Source organism: Centruroides sculpturatus, unplaced genomic scaffold, assembly GCF_000671375.1.
Source record: "Centruroides sculpturatus isolate CEXI.00-Female unplaced genomic scaffold, Cexi_2.0 scaffold1186, whole genome shotgun sequence".
In the NCBI taxonomy this organism is placed as follows: Eukaryota; Metazoa; Arthropoda; class Arachnida; order Scorpiones; family Buthidae; genus Centruroides; species Centruroides sculpturatus.
Window position 1 is genome coordinate 44,037 of NW_019385378.1, and position 22,821 is coordinate 66,857.

General features: G+C 28.8%; 1 protein-coding gene across 4 annotated transcripts in view; it reads left to right on the top strand.

Annotated features, from left to right (window-relative positions):
* The window catches only part of LOC111638331 (collagen alpha-3(IX) chain-like), a 48,700-nt gene that overhangs the window by 3,858 nt on the left and 22,021 nt on the right, over positions 1-22,821 (top strand). For 2 of the 4 annotated variants that reach the window (XM_023384023.1, XM_023384024.1), the window contains exons 3-11: positions 301-450; positions 6,462-6,635; positions 10,584-10,682; positions 11,395-11,580; positions 12,038-12,109; positions 14,967-15,071; positions 15,333-15,458; positions 16,163-16,183; positions 21,502-21,627. In XM_023384023.1, the coding sequence (XP_023239791.1) occupies positions 301-450; positions 6,462-6,635; positions 10,584-10,682; positions 11,395-11,580; positions 12,038-12,109; positions 14,967-15,071; positions 15,333-15,458; positions 16,163-16,183; positions 21,502-21,627 (1,059 nt within the window). The remainder of the gene's footprint in view (positions 1-300; positions 451-6,461; positions 6,636-10,583; positions 10,683-11,394; positions 11,581-12,037; positions 12,110-14,966; positions 15,072-15,332; positions 15,459-16,162; positions 16,184-21,501; positions 21,628-22,821) is intronic. The other 2 variants (XM_023384025.1, XM_023384026.1) reach the window with 1 other exon arrangement.

Genomic DNA, 22,821 nt, shown 5'->3' on the forward strand with positions numbered 1-22,821 from the left:
ATCTGCTAAATTTATATCTTTTTAAATTTAAATGTGTGATCAATTAATAAAAGTCATTTATAAATCTGTTAATAAATACTTTACACTTTTCCAATCTTACAGAAAATTTTTGAATAAAAAATATTAATGTTGAATTAATTGTTTTTATAGAGAAATAAACTTTATCTTCACAAAATTGATATAATTTAGGTTAAATCAGTGTAATATAAATACATAAAATAAACTAATTTATGTAATATTAACCAATATATTTTATTAATAGAATTTAAGTATAGTATTTATTATTATGAAATAACTAAGGGTCCACCTGGGTTGCAAGGTCTTCCTGGAGTTAAGGGTGAACCTGGGAAAGATGGGACACCTGGTATTGTTGGGCCACCTGGACCTCGTGGATATGTAGGTCCTCCCGGACCGCCAGGTCCACCCGCAACACATCGTGCTATTTTTGATGTAAGTAACTTTAAAAATTTTATAATTTTAAAAATTACTTTTTCATTTAATAATATAAATAATTATATATTTTGTTTAATAGACTCTACTCCTATGTAATGTTTGTAGTTAATAATTGTGCTTATTCATCTTATTATACATCGGTTTAATAGCATTTTGAACCATAATTTTATAATTTAATCATTTTCTATTAACTAAACATGATATCAATATTCAATGAATAAATTTTGTCACTTCATGTATCAAAAAATCTAGAAGATAATTTGGAAATTATGTATATATTTGTTCTCAAATTTTTTATTTTTACAAATATATAATATTGAAAGCTTAAAATAAAAAGTTATATGATCTTTTTATTTTATGCTTTCAGTGTTATACAGGGGGTGCAAAAGTAGGTATACAGTTGTTATTATGGAGAAAAAACATACAGGGAGAAAATAGGAAGAAAAACATTTATTTTTATGTACAAATTAAATCACAAATAAGGAATATGAACTAATAAAAGATAATAAAAATAATAATAATGAACAGCAAACATTTGTATTTCTCAGATTCTCAACTATATATCTACTTTCGCACCCCCTTGTATATCAGTATTAATATTAATATAATCTAAAATATATAATAATCTAATATTATGTAATATTAATGTAATTATCCTAATTTTACAGAGATCCATTGGATATTAATATCAATATTAATATTATCATATAATAGCCAACATTAACCTCTAATTCTTGAAAAATCAGAATTACACCACTTCCTACTTTCATTGGAAAATGAAAAAACAATTTTAAACAGTTTATTCCTAACACTTTCAAATTTCCTTAGTTCATCATCAGAAGTTCAGAAAGAAGTTTAAAACTATACAATAAACACTTCTAAAAAACCAAAAATTTCAGTAAACAAGAAAACTTTAATGACTAATAAATGCTTTCAACCATATTCAATCACCATCATCATAACATACTTGAAAATATAATATAAATTGAATGTACAAATTTTAAAACAGATGGAACACAATCTCAAAACCTTTACTGAATGGCTATGTCACCCTTGTCATAGCCAACCTCTGCCAATGAGATTGTATTCCATCTGTTTTAAAATTGTACATTGTATTTTTGAATATATTAACCTGTAAATTTTTTGTTCCTGGACACTCAGAGGTTTATGAGTTGTGTTATATGTTAACTTGATGATGATCATTTAATATGGTCAAAAAAATTTGTTAGTCATTGAAGTTTTCTTGTTTGCATTTTTGTGCACTAATAAAGCAGGAACTGGTATGATGATCTTTATATATATGCTAGTCATAAATCATACATATATCATATTATTCCTATCAAATTTGCCAAAAATAAATGGGAAAAAGTGTGATATAAATTACAATACATTTCCTTTGAATTAATGACCATTTTCTGTCATTTCTGACACTATTCTTACCATGACCAGTAGTAATTCTAAACCTGTTTTTAGATATTGCACAGCACTCTCAAAAATTCTTGTGATGAAAAATAACACATCTTCAGACATTTCTTTAATCTCAAAAAAGATGATAATATAAAAATCCATTATATCATGGGAATAGGAGCACAGAAATCCTGTTTTCGCTAGGTTGTTGGCTATTGAAAGTTTGATGCAATGTATTAAGATTGTCATGGGAATCTTACTTATAGACCCAAGTGAAATAACCAAATTAGACACCTGGATTGCTGGGGAAGTTAAAATGTTAGCCTACTGTTCTGGGAAAACCTGGGATAAAATCCAAGGAAGCAATTCCCCAGGAATTTTTCTTGGGCAGGCTGTCTTAGATATGTTTGGCTATGCCTTCACTACTTGGCTGAATCCACTATGATGGGTTTGGAAAATAGGCTCTCTTAGTGCCCATAGATCTGAATGAGTTAAAAGTACCTAGATTTTAGGCCAAATAAATTAGGTCTTCTCTGTATACAGAAGTGAATTAGATGACACTATTAGTATCATAGATGAGATCATCTATGATGCCAATAGTGTCATCTAATTCCCACGTGAATCTTAGCAATTACTTCTGAATTACACACTGTAGCTGATCTGCATATGCCTGGATGTGAGTTATCTTCCACATCTTCCTTACTTTCTTTGACTCTCTTGTACCATTGTTATACTTGTGAAGGTTGCCGAATTGGTGATATCCAAATGTCAGGACTTATTGTATGTGGGATAAAGGAAAGTAAGGCAAATAGCTACAGTGACAAACAAACCCGTTTATTTATACTAAGTCTTACAATCTAGAGTGTCTTGTCTTCTGATGGCTCTGGACTGTTGTTGTCCTTGGGGTAGTCAGTCAATACTTGATGGTGTGGGAGGTTGTGACGAAAGGTGATAGCCCAAAGTTCAAACAGGATGGTATTCACTTGTAGAGGCAGGGAAAAGTCTGGACAGTTGACTATAGTTTATCTAGGAAAAGTCTGGATAGTTGATCAGAGGCTGGGAGAAGTCTAGAAGAAGTCTCTACAGTTAACTTCACTAGGGGTCTGCCTTTGTCCTTGAGATCCAGGTTTTTAAAAGATTCTCTTTCCCAGATCTCTAGCTTTTGATTGGTCGGTTTCCTGTATCTAAGCAGATAACAGACCATTTCGGGCCACCACAGATTTAATTTGATACTGTGTTTTAATCTGATGAAGGGAAATTAATCACACCTTGAAACTCCTGCTCATATTTAAATGTTTCAAATTCTTATGTCTGAAACATAATATCAGCACTGCATCTCCTTTTAAGGTTATTTAAAAACTTTTTTTCCTCTTGATTAATAATTTTATTATTTGCCGATTTTATTTACGTTTTTCTTCCAATTTTTATGAGTGTTAGAATCAAAGCCTGATCCCTTGATTTGACACCTTTATGATATTTTTAACACGTGAACTTGAGTATTGCTTGGGCCTCATATACTTGACCTTCAATATAGTGTCATCATTGTAGACTCAATATTTTAGAGTTTTGTTACAAGATATCTCAAACCTACAGTAAAATTTAATGTTAATCCATTGTTTTTATTTTCAATCTTTTACACTTCAGAAGCATTCACTCGATCTACTATTTTTACTGGGGTAGTATTCTCATATCTCAGTAAATCTACTCAAAAACAGCTTTGTAAAACATGGAATGATCAAGTAGTTAGTATTACCAACTGACATTGAAGCTCCCATTTATTTTCGACTCTACCTTGTATATACTGTATTTAATTTATATATTTAATAATGAATCTATATTATTCATTGAAATAGATTAGTTTCTATCTGTTTTAAACTTTTAATTAGAATATTGTTTCTTTCAATAAAATAAATGATTAAAGTTATATTGACAATTCTAGCCAATATAATTATATTGACTAGAATTGTCAATATAACTTTAATAAACAAACAAACAAAAGATAAATTAATAAATTTAGTACATTAACATATAGATTATTTTGTAGAATTTTATTAGATTTTTAGTGCAATTTTAGTTATAATAAAACAGTTTATTACTTTGTCCAATATATTATAAGAAGGAAAAATCTTTACAAAATAAAAGTGCACAGTTCTTGAAATTCCAAAACTTTCGATTGATAAGTTTTCTGTTTTTATTAAATGTTACTATATGTAAATCTTTCTACTTGAATTACATTATAAAATTATACAATTAGAAAAATTTTTATCATTAAAATTCCATTGTTTATATTTATTGAGAAATAAAATGACGTTCACATTTTTCATTTTATTCATTCATAATTGTAAACATCCGATTTTCTTTATTGTACTGTTCATAGATAACATTTGTGTATGCTTTGACTCACTGAATATGTAAGTTTAATATAATCCAATTAATATATTTCTATGGTATCGTTGAATAATGGTATAGTTCATTATACCAAGATTATTAGTTTATCATAATTAATTGTCTTTACTTTTAAAAAAGCATTTCGGTATTTGATAGACTGGATAAAATCATGAAGTAATAGAATTTTTATGATGTTTATTTTGGGGCATAGCCAGTGAAGATCTTGATTGTGTGTCAATTTTTATAAACTTTTTGCAAATATTGCTGAAGGCACAGATTTGTAGATGAAATGGCCACTGTTCTATATAGACAAAGATTGGTAGAGATGTGACCAAACCTGTGCAAGCACAAATTTTGCTTGAAATGGTCATGACCAGTCAACAGAAGAGTAAAGTAAAAGTTTAGATAAACATGTAAATATTTCTTTCTCTTGTAGATGTCAGGAAGGTAGTCAAATGTGAGATGTCCAGTGCAAGAATTTTTCCATCTTTGTTGCCAAAGAGTGAGTATGAAATCATTGCATGATTTTATGATAGTGGATTCAGAAATATCATGAAAGGCATAAGTACAATTTCGAGGGTCAGCAGTTTTAACTAATAGATTTCCTCTATAAATCTTGATCCTGAAATATTAGAGGATTTCATGGAAAAATATGCTGAATGGAGTTTAGTTTTTTAATGATTTTATTGATGAAAATAAGAAGTCTGATTGGCATTATGATAATTAAAGATACTTTTCAAAACTTACTGAAAGTGTTTTCAATGTTTTAGGAATTAAAGAAAGAAATTTTATTTTATATAAAATGAATAATTTTTCAAATGGTTAGGAATTCTTTTGTAAAGTGCTAAGTTTGAATTTCCTTTGGTAATTTACTTCTAAATATTGAAGTGACAATGAAGCAATGTTTTGCATCAGAAATTCATTGTCTTTAAAATATGGTTCAGTGGCAAAAGCATGACCTACAGTTGTCCAATTCTCCATGGTAAGAAAACTGCTTTTGTTTCCCTGATAACATAAAACCAGTTTCTGCACAAAATGTGCCTGATATTTTTGGCTCACTTTGTATTTATTTCTTTTCTTCTTTTTATTTGTCAATAAAAAAATGTGTTTTAATGACATCTTTACCCAAGAAGAAAATAAATCAGAAAGAGAATTCTCAGAAGGACATAAGTAATCTAAATATAAGTAGCTTTCATTTTAATTTTATCTTTCTTAATATTGTTAGCAAATTGTTTGACAATGTCAAATAGAACAAGATTGTTTTGATATGAGAGCTTTTGGTAAGACAGCAATAATGACTGAACTGTTAATTTGTCTACATTTCTTTAAAATGTGAATATGATTTAAATGTTATAAGTTTTTTTTTATTTTTAAAAGAAACTTTAATAATTATTTAATTTTGTATTATTTCTGCTAAACAGTCTGTTCTTATTTTATCAAAATTTAGTTTAATAAAAGTTTAGGAATATAGGATTTTGTATATCTTTAAATATAAGAATTACACTAAAAAATTTACAGTATGGCATTAATTCATTAAAAACTATTGTGTTGTAAAAATAAACTGTAACATTGTAAATTACTGATGCTTTTATTGTATGTGGAATCATTATTCATTAACCTTTCATTTTATAATATAGAAAATTCTACATTATCCAGTTATTCAGTTTTTATTTAAATGGGTATTAATTAACATTATAGATAACACAATAATTTCCATTTATACATGAGAGAATTACAACTTGATACAAGAATTCATGTATAACCAAAGACAAACCTAAACATTGCATTAATTGTTGATAATGCACCAGTAATTAATGTGATGTTTAGATTTATCTTAAGTGCACCATCACCAAATTTGTTTAAAGATAGTTAGTGTTGGACTTAATTAATTAATTTAAAACATTTGTCATTATTTAGCCTGAAAATAATTAATTCAGAATTTAGATGTATCTTTAGTTATATGATTCAAACTTTGATTTGTACTATATGATTTCAATTATAAATATGGAATATCTTGATCTACTGTAATCTAGAATTTCCAATGTATTTTGGTATTCCAGAAAATTATTACAATGTGTTATATAAATTATTTCAGGTAGGATTAATTACTTTCATTCATTTTCTTTAGAAGGAAGAAAAATGTCTATGAATGCAATTTATAAATATTATTTTAAGAAATAAACTTTATTAATATTATGATTAACTCATTCTAGATGGATGGAGGATTTGTTTCTGGATTATATGGGTCATCAGGTGATGGTCCTTTTGGTCCCTATAATGGACGTCCAGGTGTTGTTGGTCCCCCAGGTCCACCTGGAATTTCAGGAGAAAGAGGCTATCCTGGTGAAAAAGGTGAAATGGGACCAAAGGGTGAAAAAGGAGATAAGGTATGATATATAAAAATTACTTCAAAATATTATTAATGAAAACATTAGGTATAATTTATTGCAATAAATCATACATATCATCATTATTTTCTACATTTTCTTATATAAATGTTAATTGTAGAAGTTTACTTTAACCTTTAATTGCTTGCACTATTTGAAACATAACTGCTTGCATTGGAGTCAGGAAAATTTAATGAAAAAGGAATATGTGGCATTGTAGATATTTTATGGATTAAAATTGTTCATACGTTTATTATTAAATATAACAAACCAATTAATTAAAATACTTAAATATTGTTTCACTTTTTGTTAAACTTTAAAAACTAATTTTTACAGTCTGTGTACAACTGAACACAATGTATTTCACAGATAAATTTTTTGCATTTTGTTGCGTTTGGGGTAGAGAAAATACACACACAGGAATGAGTCAACTCTTTTACTGCACGTTGAAAAGTACAGACTTACAATAATCAAGACAAAAGGTTAACTGCTACATGTGTTCTGTCATGACCAGTGCTCACTGGGGGCAATAAAATTATTACAATAAACAGTCAGGAAATTTGGGTTGTTGCACTTGTAGAATGCCCCTTAGAATGAGGTCAGTGGGACTAGACAAAAATAAATGGACAAGTTGGCTTGACAAATATACTGGGCTTTTAATCCTTTCTCGTTGACCATATATACATAGAACATGAACTATCACGTGATTGACAATTTCCAATGCACAACTAATATAATATTTCACACATTTTCACATTCCCCTTTCCTCCTCTCCTTTCAGGGGGCTCATGGCATATGACAAAAATCAAAAGGCACTTAACACAGTATAAAAAATAAACCTACTCTCAACACTTTTTCTACCGCATATAAACAATGAAAAAGAAACTAATACATTTGAGTGAATCTCCCACCGATCTTCTTTTCCTTGAGTATGCTCTATCTTGATGTTAAAGTATCCTGGGTTGGATGGAAATGGATTGCTGTCTCATCGGCCTTTTCTCTGATCCTTGGTCCTCTCACGCTCACCGCCTCGATCTTGTATCATTCACAAGTAGCCAGAACAAAGCAAGAGGAAAAAAAAGTTCCTACAACATGCGGATCACGACTTTTTATATTGTGCCAAGCGGATATCCTCCCCATGTGACCTCCTCTGTCTGATCTGGCTGCCAACATAATGTGAACTGGAAAAAGATGGTATCATGAACAAAAATGAAGGGGTCAAGGGAAAAAACGAAACACAAAAATATATAGTCGCAAAGCACCTCACAGTACAATCCTTTCCCTTATGTATGAAAATCCTTCAGATATACTGGGGGTTGAACTATATAGCATCATTGTGATGTTGTTGGACATGATCTGCTGGTACTGAATAAGTTGAATCCTGTTCAGGCCGGTTCTGGGCTGTTAGCCACCTGTATATTAGAGATATTTGGCCGCCCCACCTCCAGTCCCATTATGTGAATCGTTAGTAGATTTATAACTTAATCCAACCAATAGTAGTTTACTAGTATGTTTTTATGATAGTTCTGTATGGTTGACAGGAGTTTAAAAAATCCATAAAAATATTTTAATTTTATTGAAATAAAACATGTACAAGATATAAAACAGAAGTAACAAAATACAGTCTATCCAAAAAGTTAGAACTGCACTCTTCTTGCTTTCTTATTTGCCAATTTATCAATAACATGTGATAATTCTAAACTGTCACACAATTTTTTTTCTATGGCTAACAGTCCTATATCATTAAACCTTTCTTTAGTCATTGATGTTCTTAAATATAAGTTTGAGTTTCAAAAAACTCCTTTCACCCAATGCTACACTAACTGGCAATGTCAGAAAAATTCTCAAAGCTATAAACAGATTAGGAAATGATGACATCGAGTTATTTTTTGCAATATATGTCAAATTTTTAATGCATCTGCAACTCCACTTTTCAAATTTCTACATGTTATCAGCTCATTGAAGAGCTCAAGACCATCAACATCCTTAATTCTTGTGCTTCCTTTGTTAATTTGAAGGGAAACAACTAAATCGAAACATTTTTTAATTTTGTCTTCAGTCATTTTTCCAAATTCACAAAGAAATTTAAATATATTATTGCACTGATTTAGATTTTCAAATCTTTCCTGAACGGAATTTAAGACTGTATCAACAATTGTTAGATAAAATTGTATTTTAAACAGTTTTTTTTATTTATAGATTTGTTCATCTGGATTTTCATAATCAAAATTGGCAAAAGTTCTAATTTCACATGATTTCTTAGGTTAAATTTATGATTTATGTATCCATTTCATAAAAATTTGTCTTTCTACTTCTTTCTCAAGACTACAAATATTCAAGTACAAAGTAACCAGTTTCAACTTATTTGGGTCTATAATCCTTTGAGTCCCAACTCCAGCTTTATTTAGTATTCCTTCCAATGTTGCAAGATTTGGCTACCCTTTTTAGTTTTGCATAAAAATATCATTTGGCGCATTGACTATTTTTTGGGCTACATATTATTTATAAATATATTAGTTGAATAAAAATGCACTTTAAAATGATGTTTTGTCATCTTTTATTAATTAGAGACCCAAATAAAACAAATATTTATGTTTTTCAAATAAAGTTTTGTTTGTCTCCTTTATAATAAATGAATTTATCTATTTCTAAGTAAAAATTGAAAGTGTCTGTAGAAGTAATTTTTTTAAATATCCTTATTTGTGATAAAGTTTTAATACTTATTACTATAATCTAGACATATTAATTCTTAAATTTACTTGTATATTTAAGGATTGGGCCACAAGTATATATAATATTTTTGTGGCCCAAAACTCTATTACTTCTTCCAATGTGGCCCATAGAAACAAAAAAGTTGGACACTCCTATTCTAAAGTGTCAAGAGAAAGGAAAACAACAGGCTAAAGCACAAGTTCAGGTTTCTTAGTTCTATCAACATCTCTCAGTCAGAGTTGACACATGGTACCAGGTAGATCATCTCAGATAGACTTTTTCCCAGGACCCAAACCAATCTTATTTCCACCTGGAAAACAGGAGAAGAGACCAATCGGGAAACAAGGAGAAAAAGTCAGAACCAATCAGAGGAGGAGATCTGGGGAGAAATCCTATAAAAACCCTGGATCTCAAGGTCAGGAGAGAGTTTTTTGGTGACTGTGCTAATTATTTGAACCTGTAACTTGCTGAACATCTTGCCACTGCCCCAGGGTTGTTGTCAGAACTCCATTACAAAACAGATTATCTACATCTTCTAGGATGAACTCTCTAGCCTACAATTGCCATACACGGAAGGGATTTGTTGCTAAAATTTATGTAAGCCAATGATTTGCTACTAATAAATGGGTTTTTGTAAAGGTGCTTTGTACCAGTGTCTCCACTACCCACATACAAACAGCACCCTTATCCACCCTGACATGGGACTAAAGATCTCCTCCCCCCTATAGTCAGCAAGCTCACAGTTGCTTTTTTTCCTCTTCTGGCTTGCTTGAATGGCAGCTACTGTAGATAATAATTTTATATTCATTACAATTTATGACATGTCAACTAACTAAGCATCTTTTCTATAAGACTAGATTGTGACTTTCTCTTATTGTAATTACCATGCCCAAGCCTAGTTAAAAGAGAACATGAAATAGTAGAAGTTTGAACTTTCTGAAGTTTTATGAAACTCCTCGAGTCAGAGGTTTCTGTTTTCCAACTATGAGTCAAATTTACATTACTGTTCTTAGCTTAGGAGTTGTTCAATATATATAGAGGTATTTATACCTTCTCCAAAGAAATTGATATTTTTCAATAATTTTAAAACTGTTTCTCATAAATTAAATTACATTAAAGTTACTGAAAATACGAGTTTCTTTGAGTGTTATAAAGAAAAAATTTTTCACTTTTATTAAATGTAGAACTTAGATTTGACGACTGTTTGTGATGTAAACATTATTATTTGTAATCTAGGGAGAGACTGGACCTGAAGGACCTATTGGCAAACCAGGAGAAAGAGGATTAGATGGCTTTAATGGAGTGAAAGGAAGTAGAGGAGATAAAGGTGAAAAGGTAAATCTAATTATAAAATTACTTATGCATTTATTTTATCTGTTATGAAAACTGAGTAGATACAGTCCAAAAGGGCATTAAATATAATGAATATGGAATAAGTAAAACTGATGCAATTCTGATAGAAACTAAAAAAATTATGAAGTACAAAATAGCTATAAACATATGTATTTACATTAAAAAAACACTTCATATTTATATTTTGTAAATTTTTGAACTTTACTAAAATGTCATGAAGACATTTCTAAAAAATTTATAGAAATCTGAAAGTTAAGAATTAAAAACATTTATTAGTTTTAAATTTTCAAAATGGCATATGCTTCATTTTTAGAAGTGAAAGTTTCATTTTGATTAATTTATTATAAAATTTTAAAGAAATGTAGTAATAAAAACCATTGATTTATGCATTTGACTGTGCGATCAAATAATAAATAGAATCAGGATATGAAGTAAACATTAAGAAAGAAACTATGAATGAAGTTAGTAAAATAGAACAATATATTTTCTAAACTTAAGATAGTTTTTAAAACAATTTATAACATTTTTATAAATATTCCCTGAAGTTTCTTAAAATTCTATAAATTTTGATAATTGTTTCTAAATGTGAAGTAAAAGAGTCTATAAAAATATTACAGTTTGTCAACAAATAAATGTATATCAATAATTTTTATTTTATGTAATCAATTTCTAAATTGTTAATTTTTATATATAGGGAGACTCTGCATTACCTGGACTAGGAACTCCGGGTCCACCTGGACCTCCTGGCCCTCCCGGCCCACCTGGTGCTCCAGGTCTACCTGGGATAAATGAAATAATTAACAATGATAAAATGGATGGATCTTTACCTGATTTGGAATATGGAAGTGGTATTGGAATTCAAAGAATTCCAGGTCCTAAGGTTAGAAATTCTTTTAATGTAATATTTTAAATAAATTTTATTTTGTAAAGTACAGTACATAAAAGTTAAATTTTTCTATTTAAATGCTTGTAATTGGATTTTGTTTATATCATAAAATTATCTGTTACTACAGAATAATATAAATATAGATCATTTATATTTTACAGAATTTTTTTATTTATGGTTTATTTATTAATGCATTTTATGCAATTCTGTTGTTTGACTTTCATGCACATTTTTAGGACTAATTACATTTGGAAGTCATGGACTGCTTGTGCTTATTTATGATAAATGATGTTTAAAATAATTCTTTTGAATTTATTAATTCTAATTTATCAATGATATACTTCAATGATTAAAGTTGTGATATGGAAAACAAAAATATTTTATATTAATATTTATTGAATTTTGAAGAAGGCAGATTAATATTAATAATAACTTTTATTTGTTTATTTAGGGAGATAAAGGAGATATTGGTGAAATTGGTGAACCAGGTATTCCAGGTATTCCAGGTTCAAAAGGAGAAAAAGTATGTTTATTTAATAGTTTTTACACAACTTATATTTTAATAATAGAGTATACTAAAATTGTATTTGTTATTTTCAATGCCTGAAAATTGAGATGAGTGAGATTAAATCTGGAGTTTATTTAGTATGTTTTAAAATAGAAGCAATGATATCTAATCTAGTGGCTGACTATGAAACTTCATTTCTTTCAACTTTGCTTCAGAATGACTTAATTCAGTTCATATATATCTTTTGAACTTAATTAGTGTTACCAGCCAGTGATGTTAATGAACGTACAGATGAACATACTGTTAAGCTGGAGTTTAAACTTAATTGTCATGTTAAATTGTTTAAAACTCAAGAAATATTGTGCAAAAATGGATGATGATGTGGTGGCAGGTGACACCACCATTGAGGAAGCATCAAGGTAGGCAACACAAAAAGTATAAAAAGAACTGATTCTCATTTTTACTAGATATGTGACATCGCAAAACTCGAGACAATGTTTATCGATGTAGCCTGGGTAAGCACTTTCAGCAGTAATATGTCACAAATGAAAGATTATAAATGATTTATTGTTAATAAAACAAAAAATTTCATGAAAGGCATAGATAAAAAAGCAAAGTGTAATAAAGAAATTAAATTAAAGTAAAAAGAAATAAAAGAAGAATAAAATAAAATCAAATATATTATATTATAAGGGGTACAACTTATAATTATTTTTGTTTTAGGGGTACATGATCAAAAAAAGTTTGGAGATCACTGAATTAGTATATGTAGAGTTGACATATTTTCAGAAGATCCCTAAAATATATCAAAAATTGCTAAATTCCTTTTCTGCTACTGGCCCAATTAGGCATTTTAATTATGTATTAATTTATTAGTTTGGTTTCTGTTCTTTGAGATTTGGCCAAAAAAGCAGCTGCCCCAATTAAACAAAATTGACTATATTTTAGTACAAAAATGGAATCAAAAAGTCCACATCTTGAAAAAAAATGACAAAGTCTGCATTGTTCCAGAAGTTTCTCGTTATTAGAGCTAGGTAACGTGGCATCATCTAGTGGGAATGAGGGACATTCCTTTTTTCTTAGAACTCGTATAACTTTTCTGTAGTTCAACTGAAATTCACAAAACTCTGGAAAATATGAAGCAACTGTGTGCCTTTAAATTCCAAAATCAGCACCCAAAAATGTCAAAATGCTTTTTTGTTATTAAGTGTCAAAGTGGAGAAAGGCAACACTTTCATTTTTTTTAATATATCTTTTCTCAGAGTGGATTATATTTTCCAAAAAGTATTTTATGCCAAGGACAACATTATACTGAGCATTTTGACACCAAAATCATCAAAATCTACTATGAGAATTATTTTAGAAATGTGAATAAACAAGTGAAAATGATACCTCAGTAGCCTGGGTTTTGCCCAGACAATTATTCTTATTCTTGGTATGGGTGAGCTACTGAATGGAATCTGCCGATATATGCAAATTTCAAGTGTACAGAATGCACAAATTTCTTTGTAGTCAATTGTATATGTATATTGGAAGACTGATGAAATAAATATCCTTATTGTTAAACAAAAATATTGCGTGAAATCCTTTTCCTAAGGAAACCCCACAATATGTTTGTTTATAGTTGTAAACAGAATTGAATTGCTGTGTATGTAAAATTTGCAGTACACAGCAATTCAATTCTTCAATGCTTTGCAAATATCCAAAATCCCTTCTTAAATCTATGGCTGAGTTTTCCCAAATTATTCTTCAAGGACACAATCTGATCAGAATTTGGAATAAGAGTAGCTTACAACATTTGCCAACCTGGACTGAATGTACATACCTAGTTTGGTCAAGATCAGTTAAGCAGTTCCAGAGGAGTTTACATAATCCAATGATGTTTGAGCATAAAGAAATGAGCTTCACTTGCTCAGCTCAATTATGCAATTAAAATTTTTACAGATAATTCCTTCATCTTGTTTTTTTCAAAGTAATTTTGTTACTGAAAACTCTTTATTGATTAAATTTTATTTTATATATGTATATGTGTGAAATTTTAAAAATCATGGTAATTTTTTTATACATATTTCAAATATGCCAATTAACCCCAATTAAAGATATTTTTCAAGAGTAAGCCATACCTGAATATGGACTCTATCCAAAATATCATCTCCTATAAGAAAAATATATACATATCATCAGTTATATATGTATAGCTAAATGTGATTTAGTTATACTGTATATGATGATTGGATCTACTTCTGTAATTGATATTCTCTTTGAATACAGAATGTGAATATCAAATTGAATATAAATACAAGAGTGATCATGATTAATTAGGAAAATTCTGTATTTTCAGAGTCATGATGATGATTTTTCCATCTTTTCTACTTTTGCACTTAATATGGTACTCTTAAATATGTATGTACTTTTAAAATCAAGAATTCTTAGAGTCAGTTTATTTACAAAAATAATTATAAAAATAATAGATGTATTTTTCTAGGGATGTTTTAAATTGTTTATATGCAAAAAGATTTTTCTGTGTCTATATTTCTGTCTAATGGAATGGTATTAAATTAAATTAATATAATAATTTATTAGCTACAATGAAATTAATTATTTATTTAATAATCTTATTGTGTATATTTTTTAATCATTATAATCATTAGTTTTTGTCATTACTGTAATGTAAATGAAGTATCTTAATTGTATTTAATTATAAGCACTAAACTCCTATAGTCTTAAAATACAACAAATTTTCTTTATTTAGACTAATTAATCATAAATGAATAAGATCCAAACACTTGTTTTTATACTTAATTAATTAATGAAAATTATTAGTAACATTTGATAACTTGTAATAAATCAGAAATAAATCACTGTTTTTCAGGGCAGCAAAGGTGATAAAGGTAAAGATGGAAAAACTGGTCCACAAGGTCCTCAAGGTCCTAAAGGAGAAGTTGGTCCACCAGGAATAGCTTCAGCATCAATAAGTGTAAATTCAAATTATATAAATTTAATTCATTTTATCATAATAATAATGTGAATAAAATAATTCAAAACAATATAAAAATTACCTCAAATTAAATGCCAATGATAACCTTTAATAACCAGCAATTTTTACTGAACAAATAATTTTTGACAGCTTTTATATTTTTTTCTTTTCAATACCCAATACCTGCTGTTAAAAACAATTTGTAACAATGTGAACAAAATTATCAAATAATTTAGACAATTGATTTCTGATTACTTTTAGGATGTCAAAGGAGAAAAAGGAGATCGTGGAAGAAGAGGGAAAAGAGGTTATCCTGGACCTCCCGGACTTCCAGGCCCACCCGGTCCAGTAGGACCGATAGGCGAAATTGGTTTTCCAGGATTTCCTGTAAGTATACATCAAAATAGAAATTGAAAGTTTGAGAATCTGTGTTATTTATTGTTAGGAATCCTTTTCTGTTACTTAACTTGCTTTGTATCATGTCCTCAAATCTTGAAAATCAAATTTCATCCACTTCTAATTAAGATAGAAAGTTGAAACTTTGAGGACATACCTTAATCCATTGATGTTTTCAGAGGAGTGAACCCATCCCCAACATCATTCCCACCCCAAAACCCAGTAAATATAACTAAATGTAAAATTTAACCGTGATGTGTATTGTGTAAATGTAGTGAACCACTGCCAATTTTGAAAAACATGACCAATAAAAGCATTATTTAAAAAAATTTTTAAAGATATGTTAAAATTATTATTTAAATTATATTAAATAATTAAATTGATACAGAAATAATTTAATTTTCCAAATAATAGCTATTTTTTGAATAGTTTTTACAATCAATAAAGTACTTTTACTAAATACAAAATTCAGTCACTTATGTGAAGTAAAAAGATAAATACAAAATAAATAAATGCATACAATTTTGGTGTATATATATATATATATCCAGTATATGCAAAGGATTGTAAATAACTTCATATAACGACAACACTTTTCCAACTTAAAGATAGTTTTGAGATGTATATTATTTTAAAATGAGAAAATTCATCTACAATTAGAATGTTAATTAATTATTTTCTATTTTATGCTTCAGTCAGGAGAGACTTTGTATCAGGTATTATTTTATATTTCAAAGCTAATTTTTTAAAATCAACAAAATGTACAGTAATTAATTTATACTGTAATCTTAAATATAATTTTAAATGCAATGTATTATATTTTAAATTTTATTTTGTCATTAATGTAAAAATTTTAAATTAAAAAACTTAGAATATCTTTAATCAAAACTTTAACTTCAATTTGAAAAAGTTCCAGTTTGAACAATTATTTTTACTTAATTCAGTTTTTATGATTTTTATCATCATCTGTAAAATTATATTTTTGATTTAATTAATCTAATTAGTTTAGCATATATTGGATTGTCTTGTAAATATTTTTTATTTTTTAAATGATTTCAGTATTTAGATGACTGTAGAAGCATCTTTTAATATTATATATTTTTTCCTTAAGTATATATGGGCCATTCATTTGCCAAATTGATTAACTCCACCAAACAAAAAGTGGAGAAATTGATAAAATAATATACAATCTTTTTCAAAAAAACATTCTAGAATGTCATTATAGGCATTATTATTATTTTATATGATGTTAGATAAAAACTATTATTCCAAGGATATACTATTTTTACATTTTTTTGTATAACTAAGACAGTTAATCAATTTGACCTGTGAACAGCTTATAAAATTAAGTTCATAATTGCATTTTTTCTAATGTATATGTGTAAAAAAATGTCACCCTAAAGGCCGTGACACACTAGGCAGTTTTTTACACCGGAGATATGTCTCTGAGTGCAACATAAATCTGTTGCCGTTCAGACACACAAGTTGGAGTTGTAGGATCATTTCTACCTAATAACCATAAATTTTTGCTAACAGCACAAAATTATGTATCTTTAAGTACCTTGTTGTGATATTCTTTACTAGTGTGCTTATAACGTAAATTGATTCTTACGATTGAATTAATGAAATTAAATGTCCTGTCCTATCAACTGTCGATGAGCAACTATCCTCCATTTTTATTTCTGTATTGTTAACAAGAACAATACTCGCTTGATAAATCTAAGTGTGCCCATTGGTTACAGTGAGTGACAGGAGGCTTTTTGTCTCCCAAAAGTTAGTGATTTGATTCCCCAACAACTGCTCTCCCTGTTATAAAAAAATAGAAACCATAAGCATTTCTATTGGTATTCTAGAGCAATATTTAAAACCACTAGAATTTTCTATTAGTATTCTAGGGAAATAAATTATTAAAACCAATAGACACCAATAAAATAATTTTCTGGTATATATGCTATTGGTCAATGAAACTTCACAACTAATTTTTATTGGGATAACTATAACAATTAAAATATTCACAGATTGGCAAAATAAAAGTAAATTTTTAATGTGAAATTAATCTATATATGGTAAGATAAAATTATAATTGTTTCCTCAATTATGTAACATGTTTTCAAAAGAAAATTATAATCAACATGAAAAACCATCTTTAAAATAGATTAAATTAACAAAAAAGTTTCATGATTCAGAGTTTAGTTTTAGAAAATTTTTTAAAAATTCCTGAGATCAGAAAATTAGTGTAACTCAGGTATAATTTTAATTAAGGTGTAAGAAAATTATGAAATGAAAATTTTTTATATTGCCATTTGTATGTACAGTACCATCATAATTGGGTGCTATTAATCTTTCATGTAATGAAACACATCTGCATATTTAATGTTTTGAGAAAAATATATTTAAACTTTTGGATGACCAATCACAGTACTCTTGCTAATCTGAATTAATTATTTTATGTTATTGTTCAGATAAATGGAATTAATTTCTAATATATAAATTAATTTCACCAATCTGAAAAAAAGAGAAAAACTACAGATATATATATATATCTATATATATATATCATGGATCTGAAGATACTGCAGAAAAATGCTCAGAAGATAAGGATAACTTGCCAAAAAGAAAATGCTCTTGCTTAATTAATAGTGTTTTTAGTGATGACGAAGAAAACATTGTTTAATTTATATTAATATATATCACTTAAAAAAATTTTAATGAAGATATTTATCTTAATTATGAAAATATACTAGCATGTTTTTTAATTTTTGGAACCTAACCCTCCTTTTCCTATTAGTTCTTTGTTTCGTATAACACGGATTCGCATAACACAGCAATTTTTTGGAACGTAACTACCGTGTTATATGGGGGTTACCTGTACATTTTTCTTATTTAAAAACATGTAACAAAAAACTTGCAGTGTTTTGGGGGTCCAGAACAGATTAATGGCACTTCACTTCATTTCAATGGGAAAAATTGGTTTGACATAAGAGTAATTTGAGTTATGAGTTCCATCACGAAATGATTTAAACTCTTAAGTCAAAATACCACTGTATATATATATATATATATATATATATTATATGTACAAGAAGAAAACATGGTAATTTAATATTATTTCCCTCCCCCTGCAAAATTTTGGATTAATATTCCAAACTAAAGTCTTTATAACATGTCCAGTCAACAAAACAAACAGATATGTACAGTACAACATACACATTTAATATTGTTGTAACATTCTAATATAGACAATTATGTCTTCTATGGCCACTTATAATCATGTATTTTTAAATTTGTATATTACAGAAAAGCATACTTGCATTACATTAGTGAAGTGACTTTAGTATTAAAAGATAACTGGCTAGTCAAAATTTAACACATTCTAACTCAAAGATATAATTTTCATAGTATACAAACCATCAGAAATCTACAAAAATCTAAGTGATCTTACAACCTTATGTTTTAGTATAAATCCATATGGTTTCTCTTATATTTTTAAGGCTACGTCCTGCGTGGCAGCATCCAGCGACTGCGAGCGTGAATGCGCTTCTAAGCAGAGCAGACAAACTGGTTCAAGCAAATGTGCGTCCAGACTAACCGCATTTAGCGTGTAGCGACCACCAGATGATGCTTCTACATGCACGTGCAGGAAGCAGCTACCAAGCCAATTTGTTTGTCACTTCCACTGCTCGTGCTTCCAACGAAGAAAATGGCTGATTTTGTAGATGAATGAAAACAGAATGACAAATAAATCGTGTATATATGTTGTATGTACTTTAATTAATAATCTTTTATGTAATTTAATAATTTCTGATTTTGTAAATGTAACGTTTTAAAAACAAAACTTTTTTTAAAATGTTGTGTATCTAGTTAGTGATAACAATTACCTGTCAAATTTACCATTTTAATGCTTGTNGAACCGTGTCAGAGTGAATCCGTGCTATAAAAGTACTGTGTTATACGGGGGATGGTACCAATTCTCAAACCATGTTAGAGTGAATCCATGCTATAGAAGTGCCGTGTTATACGGGGGTTACCTGTACTTATAAATAACAAATATTGTATAAAATCACAATAGAATGTACTGCAATAAACTGGTTTTGTGGATGTTGTGGTATTCACTGCATAAATAAAGAAAGAAAAGATGGAAAATTTGAGAAATGAGAGACTGTGGTGCTGCACACAACATGGAAGTGAACTAATGCCTACATCACTTGGTCATGTGTTTTTCTATAAGCCTGTCAGACATTGAAAGAGTAACAAAAATGATGAAATTATGGCAGTTTTCCATCTTTTTCTTAATCTGTGGTTTGCTGCGCCAACTAGTGGTGGGATATCTGAAACTGGCTCATAACCTGAATTTTAGCTCAGAACTCAAAGCAAAAATCAGCTGAGAGACAGCTTGTATCTCAAAAAACTTGTAAGTTGGGACACTCATAAGTCAAGGTACCACTGTATATATTATACATTAAAAAATTTTATACTGTATTTGGTCCATACATTTATGTTAAAATGTGTAGTACATATAGAAAATTTTATAAATTCATCATTCATCATATTTTAAAAACATAATGTATGATTTATCTTTGTTTCTGATTGGAATATAAAAGATTGATTCAAACTAAGCAGTACTTGGATTAGTGAGAATGCTCTATAGTTTTGACTAAAATGTGATAAAATGCAAAGAAAAGAGAATATGTTGATCTAAAAACTGAATATGTACAAAATATTTCATGTAAATAAATATTTCAATAACTTAAAATATTGATTGAATAGAGCCTATTGGATCAATAGGGTCTACTGGACCAATAGATCCTATTGGTTTGGAAATTTTTTTAACAGGACTCATTGCTCAAGAAACAGGTTTTTCTGTCTCCTACAAAAATCGCCTAGTGTATCATGGCCTTAAGTTTATTGAAAGCATGTTGTAACTTTAATAGGAGTTTCTGCCTAACATGCTCTCTGGACAAACTAAAGATTTCATGTTTTTTGACAGGAATCATGTTCAGTTTTGGTTGGTATTGTGACTGGTTTTGTCCATTTTTGTAAACATCTGTACCAACTGAAACTTTGCTCCACAGCTTTTTGCTGCTTTTGAAGATCTTCTGAGGAGACTCTTCTGCATCTCATTTCTGAATGTGCAGATCTTTACTTAGATAGACTTGTTCATATGGGTTTTTTTACTCCTGATGACATCCATCAGTTTTATTTCGGAGGTCTACTGTCTTTTTCAAAGAGATTTGACACCCCACAAAAGTAAACTTTTGTGGGGTGCACAATGCACCTTCTAGGTCAAGATGCATTTGGCCTGCTGGCCACTATCTATATAATAACAATAACAATGTAATGGAATCACTTCCTTAACAAAATCACCCAAGGCAAGCAAGCTACATAATCATGTCTCACTAATCAGAAGGAATCAAGAGGATGTTTCAATAGTTCAGCTCAAGACATTAAATCTGTAGGGCTCAAAGAATCAGAAGTTACATTGACTGGACAGACAATATAGCAATGACTCAGAAACTGAAAACTAAGAAATAGAATACTTCTAGCTAGGAAGTCATAGAAGACTTCCTAGCTAGAAGTATTCTATTTCTTAGTTTTCAGTTTTAAAAGACTGCTACAAAGATACTCAAATTACTCTTACGTCAACTGAAAGATGAAGAATTTATATTCACAACAGATAGTCTTTTGTATCTTCCATTGTTTCTTCTTATGTATTACATTGTCTATTTGGATCATCATTCTACATCAGCTTACTGGAATAAATCTTTTTTTTTTTTTTTTTTTGAAGGGCAATTTATTTTAGTATAATGAAAAAAGCTGGATTTATGAATTCACATTTCTTTATTTCCAAAATAGCATTAATTATTTTTTATGTAGTTTTCTTTTTATAAATAAATTATAAGTCATATGTTGAAAATTGTTAATATTTAAAATGTTAAATATATAAATTTCTTTAATTTGAATTCAGTATAATGTATTGTTTTAAGAAATTTCCATGGAAATATTACATTTTTAACTTTAAGATGTTTTTAATTAGGGCCGACCGGGTGTTCCTGGAAGACCTGGAGATAAAGGAATTCCAGGTCTTGGTATTAAAGGAGAAAAAGGTGAAAGAGGAGTGCCAGGACCTCCAGGTCCACCTCTCAATGGATATCTAGGAAATGTAAGAATTTTATATAAACTACTTTATGGAATATATTAAAATAATTATCAAAAAATAATATTGTAATTTAACAGTTGATAATTTTTGACATAGCAAATGAAATTTACTGTATTTAAATAAACCAATAGTAAAACTTATTAATTTATTTATAGCTTATAAACTACATACATGTAACCATTAACTATGCAGTAAATATTTATTAATTATTATGCCTTAGCTTCTATGAAAAAGACAAGTTCACAACTCTTTAAAATTGTCTTTATTGCACTTCTTTACGTAAGACGCTGACCAGAACAAAGGACCAGGGTTCCTTTGTTAGCCATTTTTTATATTCCCCTACCCTGAGGCACTAGTGTTGCCAATCTTACAAACAACAATACATAACATTAATCAAATGTTTTCAGTCTTCTTCATTGACCTCCTGAAGAAAGTATGAAGAAGACCAAAAACATTTGATTAGTAAATATTTATGGCATAGTTAATGGTTACATGTTTGTTGTTAATACTAGTGCAGTTACGGAAAGGAGAAAACAACTTATAAATTAATACATTAAACAATTATTTATTGATTTTAAAAACATAAGAGGAACTGTGTAGAAACATATCTACATCTCCATATGCAAAATTAAATTATATTTACTTCTCTAGTGTTTTAATAATTAATAATTGTGTTCATATTGCTTTCAAGCAAACAATACTTACTACTTATCTTCAAGAACATTACAATGAAAAGAACACAGCTAACTTAGTAGCTAGTTTAAAAATACAAAAAGGAGTTTTTACAAAACCTTACATTAATATTAAAATAATTAATGCTACATGGTAAATAAACTATCACACATAAAACCTTTTTAATCAGGAATTGAACTTTAATGTAATTTTGAACGTTTTTAGCCTTCAAGACCTGCCTCAGGTGTTTAACAAAACTGACTTCCAAAAATTGGAACATTAGAACAATGAAACTTGACTTTATAAATTTCCCAAGCCTCCAGGCTATGGATATGGTCTGTTTGAAAGGCTTGCCTAATTAATTTGGTGTTCTGGAGGTCCACATGTACTTCTGGGTCTGTGGAGTACGTGGACAGGGCAATGGTATGCCTGTTGTTCGCAAGTTGTATTGATGTTCACGTACCCTTTTACATATTGAATGTGTGGTTGAGCCAATATATAATAAGTTCCTTTGGAATCTATCAT